Source organism: Porites lutea, chromosome 11, assembly GCF_958299795.1.
Source record: "Porites lutea chromosome 11, jaPorLute2.1, whole genome shotgun sequence".
In the NCBI taxonomy this organism is placed as follows: Eukaryota; Metazoa; Cnidaria; class Anthozoa; order Scleractinia; family Poritidae; genus Porites; species Porites lutea.
In genome coordinates this window covers 16,598,119-16,617,508 of record NC_133211.1, presented here as the reverse complement: position 1 = coordinate 16,617,508, position 19,390 = coordinate 16,598,119, and the positions used below count along the sequence as shown (strand labels likewise).

At 40.1% G+C, this 19,390-nt stretch overlaps 3 protein-coding genes and 1 pseudogene across 3 annotated transcripts; 2 read left to right on the top strand and 2 right to left on the bottom strand.

Moving 5' to 3' along the window:
* LOC140953271 (uncharacterized) overlaps positions 1–1,255 on the bottom strand; it is a 9,410-nt pseudogene extending 8,155 nt beyond the window's left edge.
* Positions 1,256–3,085: 1,830 nt separating this feature from the next.
* On the top strand, positions 3,086–12,903 carry LOC140953270 (synaptic vesicle 2-related protein-like). The gene is made up of 15 exons (XM_073402769.1): positions 3,086–3,368; positions 3,978–4,072; positions 4,955–5,053; positions 5,458–5,529; positions 5,926–6,050; positions 6,690–6,753; positions 7,260–7,385; positions 7,910–8,044; positions 8,906–8,979; positions 9,076–9,156; positions 9,931–10,028; positions 10,646–10,757; positions 11,667–11,841; positions 12,094–12,207; positions 12,895–12,903. Exons 1-15 carry the CDS (start codon positions 3,296–3,298, stop codon positions 12,901–12,903), a joined length of 1,452 nt encoding a protein of 483 aa, XP_073258870.1. The 5' UTR covers positions 3,086–3,295.
* Positions 12,904–14,476: 1,573 nt separating this feature from the next.
* On the top strand, positions 14,477–17,434 carry LOC140952588 (uncharacterized). The gene is made up of 5 exons (XM_073402016.1): positions 14,477–14,643; positions 15,242–15,301; positions 15,808–15,960; positions 16,794–16,943; positions 17,274–17,434. Exons 1-5 carry the CDS (start codon positions 14,583–14,585, stop codon positions 17,282–17,284), a joined length of 435 nt encoding a protein of 144 aa, XP_073258117.1. The 5' UTR covers positions 14,477–14,582; the 3' UTR covers positions 17,285–17,434.
* Positions 17,435–18,123: 689 nt separating this feature from the next.
* On the bottom strand, positions 18,124–19,390 carry LOC140951943 (uncharacterized). The gene has a single exon (XM_073401324.1). It carries the CDS (start codon positions 19,318–19,320, stop codon positions 18,295–18,297), a length of 1,026 nt encoding a protein of 341 aa, XP_073257425.1. The 5' UTR covers positions 19,321–19,390; the 3' UTR covers positions 18,124–18,294.

Here is a 19,390-nt window from a genome sequence, read left to right as displayed (position 1 = left end):
ATCGGTATATGTTTAAAACCGCATTTATACAAAAAATGTCAGTAATTTCGAAACCCTAAGACAGATTTTTCTCTAACTTCAGCAAATAAGCCTCAGAGCTCTCTTGTTTTATATCTGCAAGTTTGAAGTCAATCGTGACCGTAGAACTCGCTGCACATTCAAATAGCTTGTCAAATTTAACCTTAAAATGCAATGCTAACACATTTGTGAAAGTTGACGCACAAATAGAGGAAAACTGCCGACGGACTATCTCCTATCTGCAAGGGTTTTCTTGCCCAAAGCTTCAGTTGCAAGAAACTGAGAAATCAGAAACCTACGGCGAATACAGTTCGCAAAGGAAGACTGAATTTTTTATTCAATTGTGTAACGGTCTTTCTAGACCTGTTTATGAAGTTTAATGCTTGTTGCTGATATGGGCTTAGGAACTCCACGCCAGCATGGCCTTTTCTAAAAAGTTTAAGTGTTAGGAACTCTACTCGGAAAACAAACCACCTATCAGTCTAAAGGTAAGCGACCACTAAATCTTAGCTAATCTTCGCATTTTGGGCGGTTGCTTAAGGGAGGTTCGACTGAATTTTCAATAACTACTTAACTACCCGGGTTAACTAAAATTGCTTTAAAAATGAAACTTGGCACTGAGTTGTTATAAGATCAATGCAACCAGGGGTGAATAATTCCTTTCGACGGCCTTTAGTCTTGAGAAAAGTACTTACGGTTTGCAATTTTCCACACCAAGAGGAACAAAAAAATCAGGTGACTTGAAACCATCTTTGAAAAAAGTTGATTACAGCTTCCACTGAAATTTCCAACAAAGGCATTTTAGATAAGCAGTCTTACAAGGGTTTTCCTTGCTGTATTTAGGTCATAATTACATAATAATGCTACAAAAAACGAATAACAACTTTAAAAAATGTTTTGGCTCTGTGTTTATTATGCACCAATATAAAACGCCTAGACCCTTTAGTTCGACAGAGGACGGCAGCCAAAACGACCACCCTTTTAACACAACTAGTTTTTATCACCCTTAAAAGTCATTTCAGTACAAACCCGACACACTGAAAAAACAGTTAGCAACAACCTGGAGGAAGCCGTTTGAGAGCATCATTTTTTTGTAAGTATCTTGAAAACTGCTTTACTGAAATATTGAAGACATAATCACATGTTACTTGCATGAGTACAAAACTTGAAAAAATAGGAAATCATATCCATACCCTTGCCTCCTACTCCCGAGTCTCTTTACCCAGTAGACGTAGGATAACTCTTGGCGTATTCAGTATAGCGGACGTTAGGTGGTTTGTACCAGATATTGTATCAGCAGACACATACGTATCTACCAGTTATTTTTGCAGTCTGTTTATCCTTCTTTGGCAAACAATCAACACAGCTGAGAAGATCACAATTATATTTATCACTAATTAAAAAATCTCTTCTTTTAAATTTTAAAAAACTGGAGGGTAACAATACATTTGAGACTCTTTATATGGTCGAGAAATGGCTCCGTATATTTGCCTCTGAAGAACTATTATTTCCTTAGGCGATAAAATTATTATAATGGCTTTCTGACACACGTTGCCTGGTATGCCCGTGCGAAATGTTATTTGTGCTACAAACAAATCCAGCCGAAGGAGAAAAGCTGGGTAAACTAACGTCAAATAAGTGTAATGAGTGTTAAGTATTACAGACTTTCAGCGACTTCATTAAAATTCTAGGGCAATTTCAGAATCAAGCTACTGTAGTATTTCAGCTACTTCACCAATTTCAGCTAGTTTTTACTGATCATGAGGTCTATGTCCTTTTAGGTGCTAAGGGATAATTAACTCTTTAAACGTAATACAATTAGTTACCCATAGCCCGCGAGAAGGCTTGCCACTTGTGCGAGGTCGCGGGAAACATTTTGGTGGCGAAACTTTCCCCTAACTCACCCAAGTGAGTCTGCTCCGCAGGCTAAGTCAACCGCTAGGATTAAAAGATAGTAACGGCGTTCCATAGTATAGAGCAATTTCGTATGACCTTGAAAAATGGTTTCGGTAAGTGTTCGTTATAGATGAAAAGATCAAAACATAACCAGTTCGTTTTCCCGCCAAAGAAAACCCTAAGATGGAGAAAGCATTGTTCGATTGGCCAATCGTGTTGCAATATGACGTCAAAGCAAAGTATTGGTTGATTTCTAGAGAGTTCTCGGGCACGAAGTTTTTTCAACCGAGCGTCCGCTTAACCAACCAAAAGCAAGGCGCGTTTGTATCCGTTCGATAAAACAATCAAATCGCTCTATCTCCGTTTGTTTGTTGTTTCTGTTTTGTTCGCGCGTTTTCATTTCAAGGTCATACGAAAATCGCTCTAAGTACGGATACCAATGGCACACAATTTACACCCGTAGAATTTACTGTCGACAGAAAAATTTGAAAAAAACGCTCCATGGGCGGGCAGTAATACAGTATAGAATCGCAACTTTTAAACAAGAGATCATAATAGGACAGAGAGGGAGTCTCCCAGTCGTGACTTCGGGATATCTTTATGTCAAAAGAGTTATTTTTAGAACTATGCGGACCATGTGGAAACAGTTTCCGGTTAACTGGTTGACTTCCGGAAGACTCGCTCTTATGACTCAGCGCGCCAAAGCGAGGCGGGGTCAACAAATGAAAAAAATGGCGGTCTAATTGGAAGGACGATGTGGAGGGACTTTGATTTGATTAAATTGTCCTAATTCAACGACGAACCTACCATAGAAATTATGATCTCTTGTTATTAAATGATCGCAGCGATCTTTGCAATCACTTATTGGACTTCAGTTCTTCTGCTCTTTCTTCAAAGTTTTTTAAGTCTATCCCATGGTTTCCAAATATTTTCCACAGCAGGTTAGATCGCTGCACTTTATTAAGTGATTGTGGTCCAAGTACAGTTCAAACTTATAACCACTGGTACATAGACCCTCCGATCATACTTGAGAGTACTAGTACTGAGTAATCCGATTTAAAACTAGTTTAAGAATATTATACAGCGTCAATTATGCATGGCTTGTTCAGTAGCAGCAAAAACATACCGGTACCTGCTCTAGAAATTTTACTATACTTTGCGAAGAGATCAACCCTAAATCCCGATTTAACTATTTTCCTATAACAATTTATCGAAAGGAAATGGACAGCCTGTTAATGACGGCTTCAATAAGTAAAAGATTTTTTTTAGTCAAATTATAAGGGGGCTGCTGAATCATTTCGCGGGCGTGTGATTTTTACCAGTTAGAGGAAACTGCCAAGATTACTCGCCTTTGCTAAACTCTTGGTGAAATCTCTCTGATATGGAAGCACAAGACCATAAGAAATTAGGCGAAGAAGACAGCACATCTTTATCCCAAGATTCAGCAGGACAGGGTGAGTGCTCTAGAGAGGTTTTAGTTATAAACAATATGGAGTCAGGAAACAAACCATTCGTGGCCGAGTAAGCGTGCATCAACACGTTCCTCGTGGGGTTTTCCCGGCGATTTAATCGGCAGTGTGTGTAGTGTATAGCGAGCAAAGGATTTCATGGGAAAGGGGTTTATCAAGAGTAACTGCTCTCAGCTGTGCTCTCTTAAAAATTGCCACCAGATATCTCAAATCTTCAGCGAAACAAACACACAAAGTGACATTAAATTTAACTTCAAACAACATGGCGTCAAAGAACAAGCCTCTCGAGGATCCACGCACAGCAACCTAGAATGTGTTCAGTGCTCGTGTAAGTGGGGTTTTGCACGAACTGAAAAACTACAAACAAAATTTATTTAGGAAGCAATCAGCACAGCCAGTCAACTTCCTTGAAAAGAATCCTAATGCTTCGCCATTCCTTGGTAAATGAAAGTCCGTTTTGGTACAACGGAGCGCATTGCACCAAGGGAAATCCGGAAGGAAACGGGGACTAGAAAACCTGGCGTTCGGGGTTCCATTCCTTGTAATAATTATAGCAAAGGAATCATTTTAAATTCTTATGTTATGTGTTTTTAGGAGGAAAAGCTACTTACACTGTTGAAGATGCGATAGACAAACTTGGTTATGGACCTTTTCAAATGAAACTTATGTTCGTTGTCGGCCTGGCTTGGGTAAGCCTGAAAGTTTTACTGAACTACAGCGCATTCCTTCAGAGGAATACGTCTCACCACAACCCAATCATCATCAACTGTTATCAGCAGAAAAAAAGAATAAATATTCTACACATGCTTTTCTGCATCCACATAAGATATCACGTTCTAGCGTGGGAGTAATGTTTAGGACTAATAAACTCCAAACTGGCGTGTAAGAGACACTTTGAACTGCTTGAACCGAAAGAGACTTTAAATATCTTTAACTGCTGTTCATTAGTCATTCAAAAAATGCTTAAATTCCCTGGGTGCGTTTTCATAACCAGCTATGGTCAGCCTGCGTTGATCAAGTTTGGAAGCTGTTTGCTATTATTTTACGATCGACGGCAACCGTACAATAACATAATAAACAGGGACGCACTGACGACATTCGAAGGGAACTCTTCTCCAGGTCCCCTAGTTCTCTGATATGTCGCCTCCGGAAAAACGAGCAGACCTTGGGTGTTGAAGACTTCTCTCTTGCCGTCGCAATATTGAAAAAAAAAAACAGATAACCCCAGAAGCAAGGTTGTGAGGCAAAAAAGACAACCTTATTCAGCCTCTTCTTCAATATCGTTCTCTGATTTTAACAAGTGTAAGTTTCTCGATGATGAGGTTTTTGAACAGCAAAGGACCCTGGGAACCGGGTTGCTGTTTACACCGACGATCCAGTCACCTTAAATTACATTCTCGTTAAACAACACAGGTGTTTGCCTTGTCACTAATCCAATCTCTACTTTCCCGTTCGCTTTTCGTTTTATGTCTGGTCTCGAAAGCATGATATAAATAATGTCAATAATTATTTTAATGCCGTGTCTTGTATCAAGAAGGGTTGATCTTTCTTACTTATTTGCTGTTGCTCAGATGGCCGACTCCATGGAAGTGACGATTTTGGCGATTGTATGTCCTGCTATTCGATGTGAATGGCAATTAGAAACATGGCAAGAAGCAACTATAACTACGGTAAGACCTGACTAAAGCCCACAGTAGTATAGTAATCTGAGCATCGGAAATCTCAGTTCTCTAGCTCAGTCTATCCTTAGCCTGATATTCAGGTTAAGCATACACGCAGCAAACTAGACCACATTGATATAACTATTGAACAGAAAAGAACGGTATAAAAGGAAGGGAAAGAATGAAAGAACGACAGGATTACTTGAATTATTAAAGCTTTTGGGTGGTGCTTCTATTGGTTGAAGCAAATTTTCAACCAATCAGAAACACTACCCAGATCTGCGTAGTGACGCATCATCAGTATGGAATTTCTGCGCTTGTTTCTCAGACGTTATTTTGCGGGGAAACCAGCAGCGGCGTCGCAAAATGTCGGCTGTTTTCTCAGGTTACTCCAATTTACTTTAATATCTCAGGCTGTATTCTCAGGGATGACAATAAGTACATGTATTTGGGGATATGTCTCGGATAACTTTGGACGAAAGAAGGTAAATTATCTATCGATTATATATCTACTCTGCATATTAGTTTGTTGATCTTATTTCCCCTTTGATTTACATGTTGAAATTTTGGGTATTCTGTCATTTGATTATCATCAAATTTTCTTATTCCGTTGAAAATCTTACCACGTGTAAATACAGTAGAATGAGAAATTCGGTACATCAATTTACATAACTGTCTCCGTTATTTATAGATCTTTATAGGAATTAAAAAAATCATGCACCTTGAGGCACAGAGATGAATGGTACATTCCTCTGATTAATTCTCTCAAGCCACGGAGCCAAGATCATGTGTCAAAATTGGTCTTGAAATTGGATTGACTCTTCAGTGTTACATCGGATAGATCGATTATCAATCAAGTGAATGTTTTTTGCTTTATCTAGGAAATCCTTGCTTGTACTGTGGTGGTTTTTACTGGCGCTGTACTGAGTACATTTGCGGCAAATTATTTCTGGATCATGGTGTTTAGTACAGTGGTGGGCTTAGGGATGGGAGGAGTAGCTCAATGGTGAGATAATACAACTGAGGAAGTGACTGACTGATTGATTGACTGCCTGACTGACTGACTGACTGACTGACTGACTGACTGACTGACTGACTGACTGACTGACTGCCTGACTGACCGACAGAAAGGCTGAGGGCTGCCTACCTGCATTAAATACAGGCTGGCTTGTTTGTTGGCTACCCGACTGGCTTTCTGGCCGGCTGACCGACTGACATATTGGCTGCAGGCTGCCTGCCTGCCTGCCTGCATTACCGGTAAATACAGGCTGGCTAGTTTGCTGGCTAACTGTCTGACTGGCTGGCTGACTAGCCTACTAGTTGACTAACTAAATGAATGAACTGAAATGTCTGACTAGCTGACTGAACGACCGACCGACTGAATGAACAACCGACAGGCGGGCAACAGACTGAATCGACAGACTCGTTCATTAGTTTACTTAATCATTATATCCAGGAAAAAAAACCATTTTTTTTCGTTATCCAATCATTCGAAATAATACAGTTACGAGAAGCAGAGGGTATACAGAGCGTCTCATCTCGGTGATTTGGTTCTGTGCAAAAAAGCGCATAGATATCTGTTGTTAAGAATTGAGGCTCCTGACCACTAACAGCAGTCCCCTGCCTTGTTACATGTACCTTTCAGTATGAATCTATGGGCTGAATTCCTACCAAGCAGACGACGAGGAGTTATGCTTAACGCCCTTTCGGTAAGTTTAGTGATAACAAGTACAACTGGGATAAATTAGATATGGTGCATACAGAGTGGGGTAAATCAGTTTTGGTCTTTTTACCTTACAATCCTTGCCGGATCTCGGCTTACCAAACCATCTGTGTTCATATGTTCGCGTGAATCTCCCACCCTTGTTCATATGTTCACATGAGATCACTTGACAATTCGTTGATGAGACCACTATCAAAATCGAATCAAAACGATTTAATTTTTTGTATAAAATCAAGGAATTTTGCTTACTAACAACACTAGTAAGATTTTGTACTCCGAACTGATTTCAGGGATTAGTTGCATAAATCTTTACGTCAGAAGTAAGCGCTAACGTCCAGTCAACTCTTTAATTTAACGTACGCAAGATGTTAACAGTTACGTATGACTTAAGGTGTTATAACCGCCCCCTTCCCCCCCCCCCCCACAACTCCCACCACAAGATAAGACGAAAACTAACTGGACATTGTGAGCACTCTGTATTATTCTTTGCAGTTATCTTGGTCACTTGGGTCCTGTATAGAGATTTCCATTGCACTTGTGGTGATGCCTACATTGGGTTGGAGATGGTTGTTTTTTATTTCCGCCATTCCTTTACTTCTTTTCCTTTGTTGTTCTAAGGTGAGAAGTGCAAAATATTACTTAAATTGAACACACTATTCAGCTAGAGTACAATGCGCTTATGAAAGGAGATCGGTTACTTACAGCACTTGCTTTCGATCTCCTCCGCCCCCATTGCACATGAGTTAAAGGATATCAGTCCCAGTTGTTCAAAAGCTGGATAGCGCTACCCACCGATTAAATCACTCCAGTGGAAAAGTATCAAGAAAACCAATTGCACCGGCTATCCAGTGGATAGAGATCGATTTGGTAGACGGAGTTATTCACCCTTTGAACAACTGGGGCCTCGTCGATACATCTACCCAGTATAAAAGCAACCGGTAACAATTTCAAATTTAAACTTTCTTGTGTTCGACCTAGTACGACACAATGTATGGCCAGGGCGCCGTTATACTAACATTTCAACAGCAAAAGCGTATTCGTTCTGATGTTGCTTCAGTACGAATTTTTCTCAAAAGTCATCTAGACTAAACTCACATGAATGTATTCATTTCATTGCCCATTTTGTTTGTTCACTTTTACAGTTTGTGCCAGAGTCACCTCGTTTTCTCATGACCGTAGGTAAGCCAGAGAAAGCTCTGCGTATTTTGCAAAGAATAGCGAAAGAGAACAAACAAGAACTTCCTCCAGGAGAACTGGTGGCCACTGAAAAGCACGAGGTATTTCCGACTTATCATGCTCATTTTCTTTGCTTTGGTATGTACTGTCTCTAAGCGAAATTACATGGCTATAGACTACTCTTCCCTGTATGTTCCTTTATTCCGGCTTCCCTTATTGTATCACATGTTTATCGCAAGGTCGGTCCGAAAAACACAAGGTATGAAGTATCGGACGAGACACTTCCCTCAATTTCCTTTGCCCCTTTGTAATCACCGGCTCTGTCGCAACTAGAGGACATGAGATACTATCACGGACTTCAGTCGTCATCGTCATTCTCATCTTCATCGTTCTCATCTTTTCATGCAGTTGTTGTTCTTCACCATCATCGACCCGGGTGTTCCTGATCCGGCCAAATCAGTGGTGCCACTGAGATACTTTCAAGCAACTTCTGAGCTCTGAGGCTGATTGGACATCGTTATCTTATTTCGGCTTTTGAAACGAAATCACTCTGACACTACTGAAAAATACAAAAAACCATCATTAACTTATCAATCCCGTCTGCTTTTTGCTGTTTTTGTCTTCCGTCTACATCTCCGTTATGCTCTTTTAAAATGAATTTGATTTTTCGATTATCAAACAATACCAAAGACAATTAGGTTTAAAAGATACATAGTATTCAAATACGCTGTTTCAATTGTTTATCTAAAAAGGTTCTTTTTCATTCATTTGTGACGATGATAAGTTTGACGTTTTGATCTAGCAGATTGTCTACGTGACTTTATCAGCAGAAAAGAAAAACAGGCCAGTTGTTAGCTCGGTCGTGTTCAGTTACTTTCTTTTAGTAAACTAACTTTAAAAAAACTAGGACTTAATAAGTATTTCTAAAAATAACGTTGGTCATTTGTACCATACATTGTTAGGTTCAACTAGGCAGGATAGCAGATCTATTTTCTCCAGAATTCCGAAGAACTACTATTTTGCTATGGATCATTTGGTGAGCCCTTAGTTTACAACGACTTTTAAGCATAATACCCCAAAAAGATAGCGATTAAAGAATAGCTAATCAGAGCCATGACTGTCCTCTACGCAGGTTCAGTAGTCATTTTGTAATCTATGGAATAGCGCTTATAACGACAGAGATGTTTTCAAGAGTTGACCGTTGTAGAGGTAAGTATCCACGATTCGCAACATGATGTACAATTGTTAGTAGCTTCTTATCGCCTCCCGCCCGCCATGGACATGAAATTCCCAAAATGTGGTGGAAACTGCAGTGATGATACCGGATTTTTTTTATTCCAGACAATTCTACAACTTAGGATGAGCAATAGATGCAAATACCTTTCAACCATTCCCTCACTTTAATTAAAGAGCGCTGTTTAATTCAGCAGCAGTGATTTTCAGATAAAATCGTCAAATATTATTCTTTTGCCGAAAATTGAAGCTAAGTTTTCACGTAAGACTTCACTCATTCGAGATGTTCAAGGGCAATAAATCGACAACTGAACACGATCTTCGTACTTCTGTTCTTTTTCTGGAACACAGTCTCTCGTGAATGGGTCTTTGTGAGGGGCGCATCCAGGAAAATTGAGAAAGAGGCCGGGACCGGTAGCAGACTTGTCAGCATTATAAATAATGCCTACTAACCGGTTAAAGAACTCTGAGAGCTTTTGTGAACAAAAATAAGACTCTAAAAGACAGATTAGGGAGATTTGTTTAAGATTAGATAATAATTTGGGACCGCATTCCCCGCCCTTGACTCATAGAAAACTAGCCCATGCCTATTCTTTACCGCTTTTATGCATTTATGACATTACAAATTTCAAGCAAAGTTGCAACAGCAGTAAATTTGGCAGATCGACGCCTCTCCGATTGATGCCTTTAGCTAAAGCTTGGTTGTAATACTGTATTTTTCAGGTATCAATCCTGGTGGGGTCGATTCTCCAAGCGATAAAGATGACGTACCACAAGGGTCCAGTCCTTGTAAACAGTTAGATTATGAAGACTATGCGAATTACTTGATTGTTATGTCTGGCGATCTCTTAGGTAATGACTTTTTTCCACCTGTTTTGAACAAAGTAGTGCATGATAGTCCGGGCTCAGATAAAGAGTTTTCCACAAAGTTATCTACTGTCTCATGGTTCCAGATGTTTTCATCTTCAATTACAAGGTCATAGATCAAAAGAACTATTCCCTCCAAAAGTTTTGGAAGAATTTCCTTGTTGTAATAAAAAGAATTAGGTTTTTCACATTTCTCTTTGTTCTATAACTCTGAGGTTTCTATTTCTTTCTTTTTCCTCGTCCCACTCTTAAACTTGTCTCAAAGACAAAAGCATTATGTGTATCCACGGGTGAAACTCAAACTCGACTGGCTCATTTTACGGGTGGTTTTGTTCACAGTTTTTGATTCACGCGTCTCCGGCACTGGCCACGAGTGGCGCGAATCCTGCCGCACTCTGATCCCCCAGCTAGGCAGTCTAGACAAAGACCAAATCTGTCTCTCCTCAATAATAAAACCCAAGAGTGACTGAGTGCCGCAGATGCCAATCGCGCGAAATCACTAGAGATACAGTACTCATTCAGTCTCAGGGGAATAATCTGGGCTTAACTTGATGTATTTTATAGTTATTCTAACTAGACTGATTATATTTTTTTTCCCTCAGGATTAGTGTTTATATTTTTCATGGTAGACAAAATAGGTAGAAAAATGGTTCAACTTGTAGCCTTCGTAGGGAGCGCTGTTTTTCTAACAGCCTTGTTTATTTGCACCAGAAGGTGAGTCAGTTTTAATTCTGTTTTATCGTGGGTTTCCTTTCTCGCCACGAACCAGAGAGAACTGCGTGGAATATTTAAGATAAAAAAAATGCAACAGACTTCTTCTGTTTTTATATCATGACAGGAGAACACGTCAGAGTTGTAAAAACGATCAAGAAGAGAAAGAAATTTATGAAATGTTTGCAATAAGCCTGAAACTACCTCACAGTTGAATTCAAACCTGTTTCACTGAACCCGAAGTGGTGGCGAGGATTTTTACAGTGCATTAGGCATTAGTCGAGTATTCATCATGGGCAATTACCCTTATCCGATTTGTATAACTCTTCCATGTAATATGCGCCAAGTCCTTTCTTGCGTTCTTATATGACCGAGAAGAAGTCGTGGTGAAAAAAAAAACGCTTAAAAGAAAGAGGCCAATATCCTGCCATCTGAGACCAAACAAGCTAACAATAAATGATTCATTATATGCACAAAAAGACCACTTTTTCTTGCCAGACCAAAGCGACCAATCAAAACACAGAATTCGCTCCAACATGCTGCTGGAAAATTCTGCCGTATATTTACTAAATTAGACTCAAACAAAAGGCTGGATTATTAAGCAAAGTAGCTCAGTGCCATTCCCCGAAGCAGCAGAGGAACACTCACTGTTCGCGGCTTCGCATTTTGCACACTCGCATATCACGTGCTCTCACGGATTTTCGAGCGACGTAAAAGAGAGGACGCACCGCACTGTTCTCTCTTTTACGTTGCTCGAAAATCTGTGAGAGCACGTGATATGCGAGTGTGCCAGCTGCGAAGCCGCGAGCAGTGAGTTTTTCGGGCCCCAGTAAGAGATCGTACAGTTGCAGTAGCCATTCACTGACCAGCTGACAGTGCCTGAAATTGTTTTTCTTCACAATTTTTCATTAGCCGTTTATCGACTACTATGTTTTTATATGGAGCTCGTCTCTTCATAAGCATAGCTGATATGTGCGGCTATGTATACACCCCGGAGGTGTATCCCACGAGCATGCGCGGAATCGGCTTGGGAGCGTGCTCCGGTGCAGCGAGGATAGGATGTATGATAACCCCTTTTGTTGCCATGGTGAGTAGAACAATTAGATAATAAAATTTTCTGCTCATGGAAAAAAAGGAAACGTCATTTCGTAAAGTACTGATGAAAAACATGGTATATTATGAGTATAACATTGTGTTTCATCATGACTCGCTCAAGAGACCATAAAATTTAAGTATTCCACTTCCAATTTCCTCCTTTATCTTGTCTTTTCTCGCCAAGTATTTTATCCGACGTGAACAGTGCTCAAATCACCATTTTTTTATCACGTTGTTTTCACAGGTTCTCATGCCACAATCAATCCTGTTATCACTTAGTTTGTACAGCGGTTTTTCCATTCTGGGCATAGTCACTGTCTTTCTACTCCCCATTGAAACTAAAGGACGAGCATTACAAGTAAGAAAGATTATAACTGGTCACTACGTGTCGTATGTTCTAACTACTCGGGCTAGACTACAAAAAAGTGCAAGGTTGCGCTCAAACCACCCGGGGGTACTAAGTTATCCTGAAATAAATGGAATCATTTTTATATATCCCTACTTATACCTGGTACACAAGTGGGGGCCAAGGCTACATTCTAGTAACGCTATTGAAAATGCACACGATAGTCAATCCCGTCCTGAAAATGCGACTCCATCCCACGGCATATCCCATTAGCCTATCAAGAGGAAGTAACCTCCGCGGGAAACCGAAGACGGCGTCGACTTCGTCTCCCACTACGAAGAGTTCTATCAATCTTCACCCAGAATTGAGGAAGACCAAACAGTCGCCCCATGTAAGAGAATCCGAGATAGTCTTGGATTCTGGATTCCACGCCGCGGATTCCGGATCCCTTCCAGTCACTAGGTTCCAGATTCTTGTCAGTGGAACTTGGATTCCGGATTCCTTGATTCCCCCCCCCCCCCCCGGAGTGTGAACATACCCTAAGCAGCGTGATGTTATATTTTCATTACGACCATGGCCGGGAATCTTTTTGCTTGAATATCTGTCCAAGAAAGTTGGTATAAGGTTATTTGGGAAAAAAATTATAATAAACGTGAGGGTGCATTCTAAATTTTTTTCCGCCTCTTACTTCCATTGCAGGATCATTGACAAGCACTGTTCCCACAAAATAAAGTAGTATGCCTCTAGTGTGAAGTCACGAAAGCCGACTCCTCTTCTTCCACTCTTCCATTAGAAACCGACCGATTATCTATCGCAGCTGAGACACAATGGGCTCATTTTTCGGCGACATTCTTCAAACAACATATAACGAAGCAATTTTGCACTATTTCTTTTTTTCTTCCTGAATGCAAACGTATTACGCGTATGCACGTATGCACGTGCAAATGATAAAGAATAAAAAGCTTCGACTTTTATCGATGAGTATTATTTTTTTTTATAGCTCTGAGGAGGTATAAGTTTAAAGAATTTAAGAACTTCTCTTTTTCAAGACCTAGATTTCATGAACTACAGTCTCCGTTCTCTTTCAGTCCGGCAGACTTAGTATTACTCAGTTTCTTCTGGACCTGGAACGATTATGATGACATAGAACGCATTGAAGTAAGGGAAGCCCGGAACTAAAATCGCAGTGCAATCCCATTATGTCCTTCAACCCCTTTTAAAAGGCCTTATGATTTTTCCCAGGCAGTTAGAACTTTTAATCGCCAATAGCTTGACAATGGAAGTGACTCTGTTATTCAAGCATCAAATTTCTTCTCTATGACTCTATCTTCCTGTCCAAAAAATTTATTCCATTTTTGCCGCCAACATTCAACACTCGCACTTCCTGGGCTTTCAATTTTCTTCCTTTACCCATGAAAGTGTGTCGAGCCTTAAGCTACTCCCAAATATGACCATTTATCTGTTTATTTGAATTGGATTGTTTTATATATTTCAAGACCTTCCGGTAATTAATGCAGGAAACTACACTAATCTGTTAAATGGAGGAGTAGATTTCACTAATTAAGCCTAATTTCCGCAATCTTCGTTTCCATCTTTTTCAGGTGAAAAAGATAGTGTACAATTAGGGAATTTTAAAAAAGTATATTTATTCAAAGTGTGCTGAAACAAATCAAAGCAATCAGATCTTCCTCGGCACCTTGGCACTCTGTTTTGATTTGTGGATCGTTGTGAGATGGCTAATAAAATCCGTGGTGTGCCCTAAAAAGGCCAGGATGTTGGTTCGTCTTAAATAAAAATATCTTTTTTCTCGTTTTTGTTGCAATTAAAAAGAGCCTGTACGGATAACTCGCTAGTTACATAACAGTTGTTTGCATTTTCATACAAATATTATTATGCAAATATTACACAGTTCTTATATTTACTTTTGCTCCGTGGCAAAACTTCTTTGTCTTAATACAATTTAATTTTGTATCAGTGAAGTTATTCGGTGTCACTTGTAACTTCAATTTCAATTTCCAGTTGTGGAAATGGAAAAGAAAATTACACATAATTGACTGATCTACATTTATGTACTCTATAACATCAAAAAGGGGAACAAGAACTACTAGTCCATGGTGCTCTCTAAATAGCTGAACTATAAGATACCGTCGTGGAAGCTAAAGCTATTACACTACAATAGACTTATTTGACAAACATCATGCATCCTGCATACGCATATATCTGCTTACACATATATAATTCCCAACACTTGTAGTATTATATTTCATCTCAAGAACATAATGATTCATTTTAAAATACTGCTCCATTAGCACTTGTTCTCAGAACAATACTTTTTCCCAGATCTAGCAGCTTATTCTTTAACGTTGTCGTAAATCTGAAGATCAATCATGAAACTTTGGATTTTCGTGTTCTTGATTCCGTTCATCTCCTGCCGAAGGCTCGCAGATGGTGAGTACTTCTTATGAGAGAATTCTCTCTGCATTATTGGTTTGTTTTGTGCTTTTAAGTTAAATTTGGAAAAGCGGGTAACTTCACTGCCTCTTGTTTTCGATCCTAAACTTAACATGGCATAATGAAATTTAGCTGGTGAGTTAACGATATGGCACCAAAAGCAGTAGGCACATGCAACGTAAAGAGGTGTGTAGTAGCTGTTCTGTCAGTAATAAGTTACGATTCTGAATCTGATTCGGAAACCAAGCCTAAATAACAGGCGTTTTTACTGGTAGCCGGAGAAACTAGCATGCAATTTAGTCAGTGATACAGTCACACACTGTACAGGTTCTAAATTGCGTACCAAGGAATTGTTTAAGATTAGAGCCCCCATGGAGTAAACATTTCTAATGTTGATTAGCCCAGTTCTAAACCACATAACCATGATGCAGAGATGACAGCGGTCTGGGCTTTGCATACTGGAACTTTCTTTGGGGTTAACACTTTACCCCCATTTGCTCACTATTTGTTCACTGAGTCATTATATGATGCCTTGTCATCCAGGTATTTGAGTTTTCCTCTATGACCTCTATCCTTCATTTATTTCACATTTTAGAGCCAGTCGAGCCCACTGAACCGACAGAAGCGCCTACTACTGAGGAACCTATCCCTGAAGGTAAATCATCAAAATGAGGGTCTCTTATTTTTACCTTCAACCGTCAAACATACAGATTAATATTAGTTTCAAAACTTTCGAGGTGTTTTGTGGTAACGTTGCTAGCTAGGATTTCCTCTTGGAAGTTTGAAATGCTTACATCATGGACTCTATTACAAGACCAGGAAAGAGCACTCCTTATTTCCGTACAACAAAAATGTGCTTGAAACTTGAATATAACCGGCTTGTTCTCTGTACTTCAGAAGAGCATTTGTTTGTCGCTAGAGCCTTTAGAAGAAGCGAAAAGAAAGCGCGCGGGGGACGATGGGAACGGAAAGGGAGGAGTGAGGTCTCTACCGGGGTTGATTCCCTGTGCGCTCATCATTTCGTATAGTTGCCTCTTATTATTTCAAGTGGGAGCCTCTGAGGAGGAGAGAGATGAATGGACAATCGTCTTCATTAAGGCAGGTACAAAAAGTATATCTGCCCACAGCCGAATGACGAAACGCACTTTTTTTTCCTGTTAGGAGTAACATTCAGGCCTGTCGGATGCTTCAAAGACGGACGTAATCGAGCTATGCCGCAACTTCTGAAAAATTTTCGAACGATTCCCGGCGGCATCGACTGGTTCGACTTGTCGAAAGTTGTAAGGAAGTGTGCGGAGGAAGCTATGAACCGACGTAAGTCTCAATGATTTTTTGTTGTAATTATTAATGACTTTTATTAATTTTTTCACACTTAAATAGTGACTACAATACAGAAACACTGCAAAAAGTTAACAAATTACTTTAAAAACGCCACAAAACACAAAGTATCCAGAGTGCGTCACAGTAAACCGCCAAATTTCAACTTTAAGTAAATAACTACGGCATTTCTCGCTCACTTGCTTTCGCTGTTAGTAAGTCGTAAGAAACTCTTTTAGAGAAGCAAGCCGGATGTTATTTTTCTCTCTTATGATCAAGGATTAATCAGTGGCGAGGAGTTTTTGTTGCTGTATGATTCTTACAAGCCTCAAAACCTAGATTTGCCGTACGACTTGACGCAGTATTAGACCTCGGTTGAGGATAAGATTTTAAACTGAGAAGAGAGATCATAATAGGACCTGTCCTATTATGGCTCTTGACTGAGGATAGGCAGGAAAGACGTAATTACTGGAAAACCGGAAGCTTCCAATATTTTCTTGATAGAGTGTAAAAAAAATCTATGATAGGTTTTAAAACCAGTGATTGTGAAAAAGGACAAAAAAAGGAGAAACACACGTAGTAGCGACTGCGCCACAAGGCAGGTCTTCACTTTGTAGGATTTAGCACTAATACGAAAGGTCATTTCCAAGCATGCGCAATTCGCAGCCGTAGTAGGAGTCGCCGTAGTGATTTGCTTAAAGTCCCTATTAATCCGCCTTGCAGCGGAAAAAAGAGACATGTCCGGCACTGTCACAAATGCATCTGGTACTATAGAAAACTGTCAAAGACCCTGGTTATAAAGTTTATTTTGTTGACTAAAACTATTTCAGGACAACAGTATTTTGGGATTCAGTACTGGGGCGAGTGCTGGGGAGGCGAGGATGCTGACGAGACCTATAACATGTACGGCTCGGATCCTCTGGGTTGCTATGACAACTTGGTAGGAATGGAATGGCACAACATGGTCTACAAATTTGAAAGTAAGTACAAAAAAACCCTGAGAATAGAACGGCACTGATTTAGTTGTGTCTTTTCCAAACGTATTTTCCTTTCCTACAGATCCGAAAGAAAAGGTACGCTTATCTGATAAGTGTGAAAAACAGAATATGCAATGTACGCTAGAAAAAAGAAAATATTCAGCCGTTTTCTCTAACTGGCCACGTGGACAACTGTTAGTCATATTCATGACTGAGGTCCCGTTCCATGAGTTTTCGAATTCTTGCTCCAGGTCTTTCGAGATCTATGAAGCACACTCACAGGCTCTGTTTTCTATTTTTCTAATGAGTATACCTTTTTTTATTGCTTTTCAGTACCTGAGTGAGCCGCTCCGATAACTGGAAATTTTGATGAGGCCAGGGGCGTTGTTTTTTGTCATGCATATTTGCTGATCAAACGCCAACAACATAAAAGAAACTTGTACAACTACAATTGCATGTAGGTTATTAGCAAACATTAAAACAAGGAAAAATAAGGCGTCTGTGAATTTTTTGAAAAAATAAAAAAAAAACTGCCGTAGTGATGGTTAGAATTAATAAGGCGCATTCAGGGGTGGTCCAAAAGGGACGCGGACTCACCTTTTTCTGTGAAATGTTGTATTATCTTTAAAGAATTCCCGGGAAAATAAGTATTTTTTATATAGCTGGGAAGTGTCAAGGCCCCACAATTTCTTAATTTTCTGGATCCGCTCCTGGTTGTCCTGTTCTTGCAGTTCCTACCACAGTGAGTCAACATCTCTCTAAGACGGAAGCCTTTGGAATCGGCACTAAGTGTCCGTCTTAGAGAGATGTCTCTCTTATAGAGAGTTAAATAAAGAGAGTAAAGGCGTCCGAGGTGTCCGACTTATAGAGGTATCCGTTAAGTGAGAGACTGTAATCTAACCTGTACCAAGGGTTCAGATACGGTCGACTCTCTCTTAACCTCTATTTGACAGACTCCTTGTTAAAACAGACACGGCCTAGAGTTGGTCCCTGCCTTTCTTCATTCTCTTTATTTGACTCTCTATAAGACGGACATCTCTGTAAGACAGACACTTAGTGCTGGTTCTAAAGGTGTAGGTCTCAGAGAGAGTTGACTTAAGTATCGACTCATTCAGAAAGAATGAAGTAGAGTACAAATGAATAAATATCGTGTAAGATTTGATCGATTTTATTTTTCATGGGCTTTGTTCAGGTTTATATGTGCGTCGTGCCAAGTCTCTAACACTGTAATATACTGCTCAGTAGGCCAAGAATTTAGATCATAATTGGAGAGAAAATTATTTCAGCGACTACGAACAAAGTTATAAATAAGAGTATTGATAAAACAAATTGCTTAATTATAAAATCCCCCTGTTTAGTTGCCACGAGCCCTATATCGAAATCTCTCTCTTTCCTCCAGTCTTGCTCCATGGGAGCCTAATGTCTCACGCTGTTTGCGCCCCTCCATTTCTCTCTCATGAACCAGTTTACCATTTTCGAGGGCTTCTTCTCGCCTTCTCTCTCTCAACTCCTCCCGTTCACGCTCCTTGTTTCCATGGTAGTCAAAGCGTTCTCTCTCCCTCTCGGCTTCACGTTCGCGCCACTTTCTCTCTTCTGATGCTCGGACTCCTTCATCCAGTTTTTTCCATTCTGGTGTTATTTCACCCGAGTGCATTGTTCTGAAGTTGAGTTCCCTCGATCTTGCTGCCCTTTCTTCTTCTTCTTCTTCTTCTTCTTTCCTTTTCTGGTTTGGAGCCGTATTTTCTTCATGTTTTTCACGTTCCTCTTCTGGATCTATCTTTCTCCCTTCTTCAGAGGGATCTCTTCTGTGTTTATTATGCCTGTCGTCTTCTTTAAGCGCAGTTTTTATTTCCCTGTTGAAGATCTTCTCGCTCTTCTCCAGAACCTCCCTGCTGAACATTCTCTCCGGTCTCAGCATCAGTTCTTTTTCTTCTTCTTCCTCTTCTTCCTCACCTAGTTCGCGCTTCTTAGTTTCCTCCGCTATCTCTCTTGCCAGCATTTCTTCAAGCTCTCTTTTAAGACTTCTATCAGCTGTTGTGAGGTCTTCATCTTTGGGAGAGTTTCGGCTGACTTCATCATGCTCATCTTGAAACATTTCCGCTGGAAGTTCTATCTCCTCACGTTTTTCGTCGTTTCCCTTTAATTCGAAGTCCCTGTCCTCCTTGTTTCCCTTTTCATTTATACCCTCTCTCCTTGCCATTTTCGTAGCAAGTTCCCTTTCAAGTCTCCTGAAGAATTCTTCTGCATTAACTTCTCGGAATTCTCTGTCTTCTTTTGCGGCGACAGGATATTCGCTTTCGGCCAGTTCGTCAACCTCTGGAAAGCTTCTCCCTTCTTTCTCGGGCAATTCACTCTCTATCAGCTGGCGTGTTGCAGTCATTATGGGAGGAATACCCTCAAATTTCTCTTCTTCTGTAGTTTGGATCTCTTTCTCTAGAGGTGCCGATGTA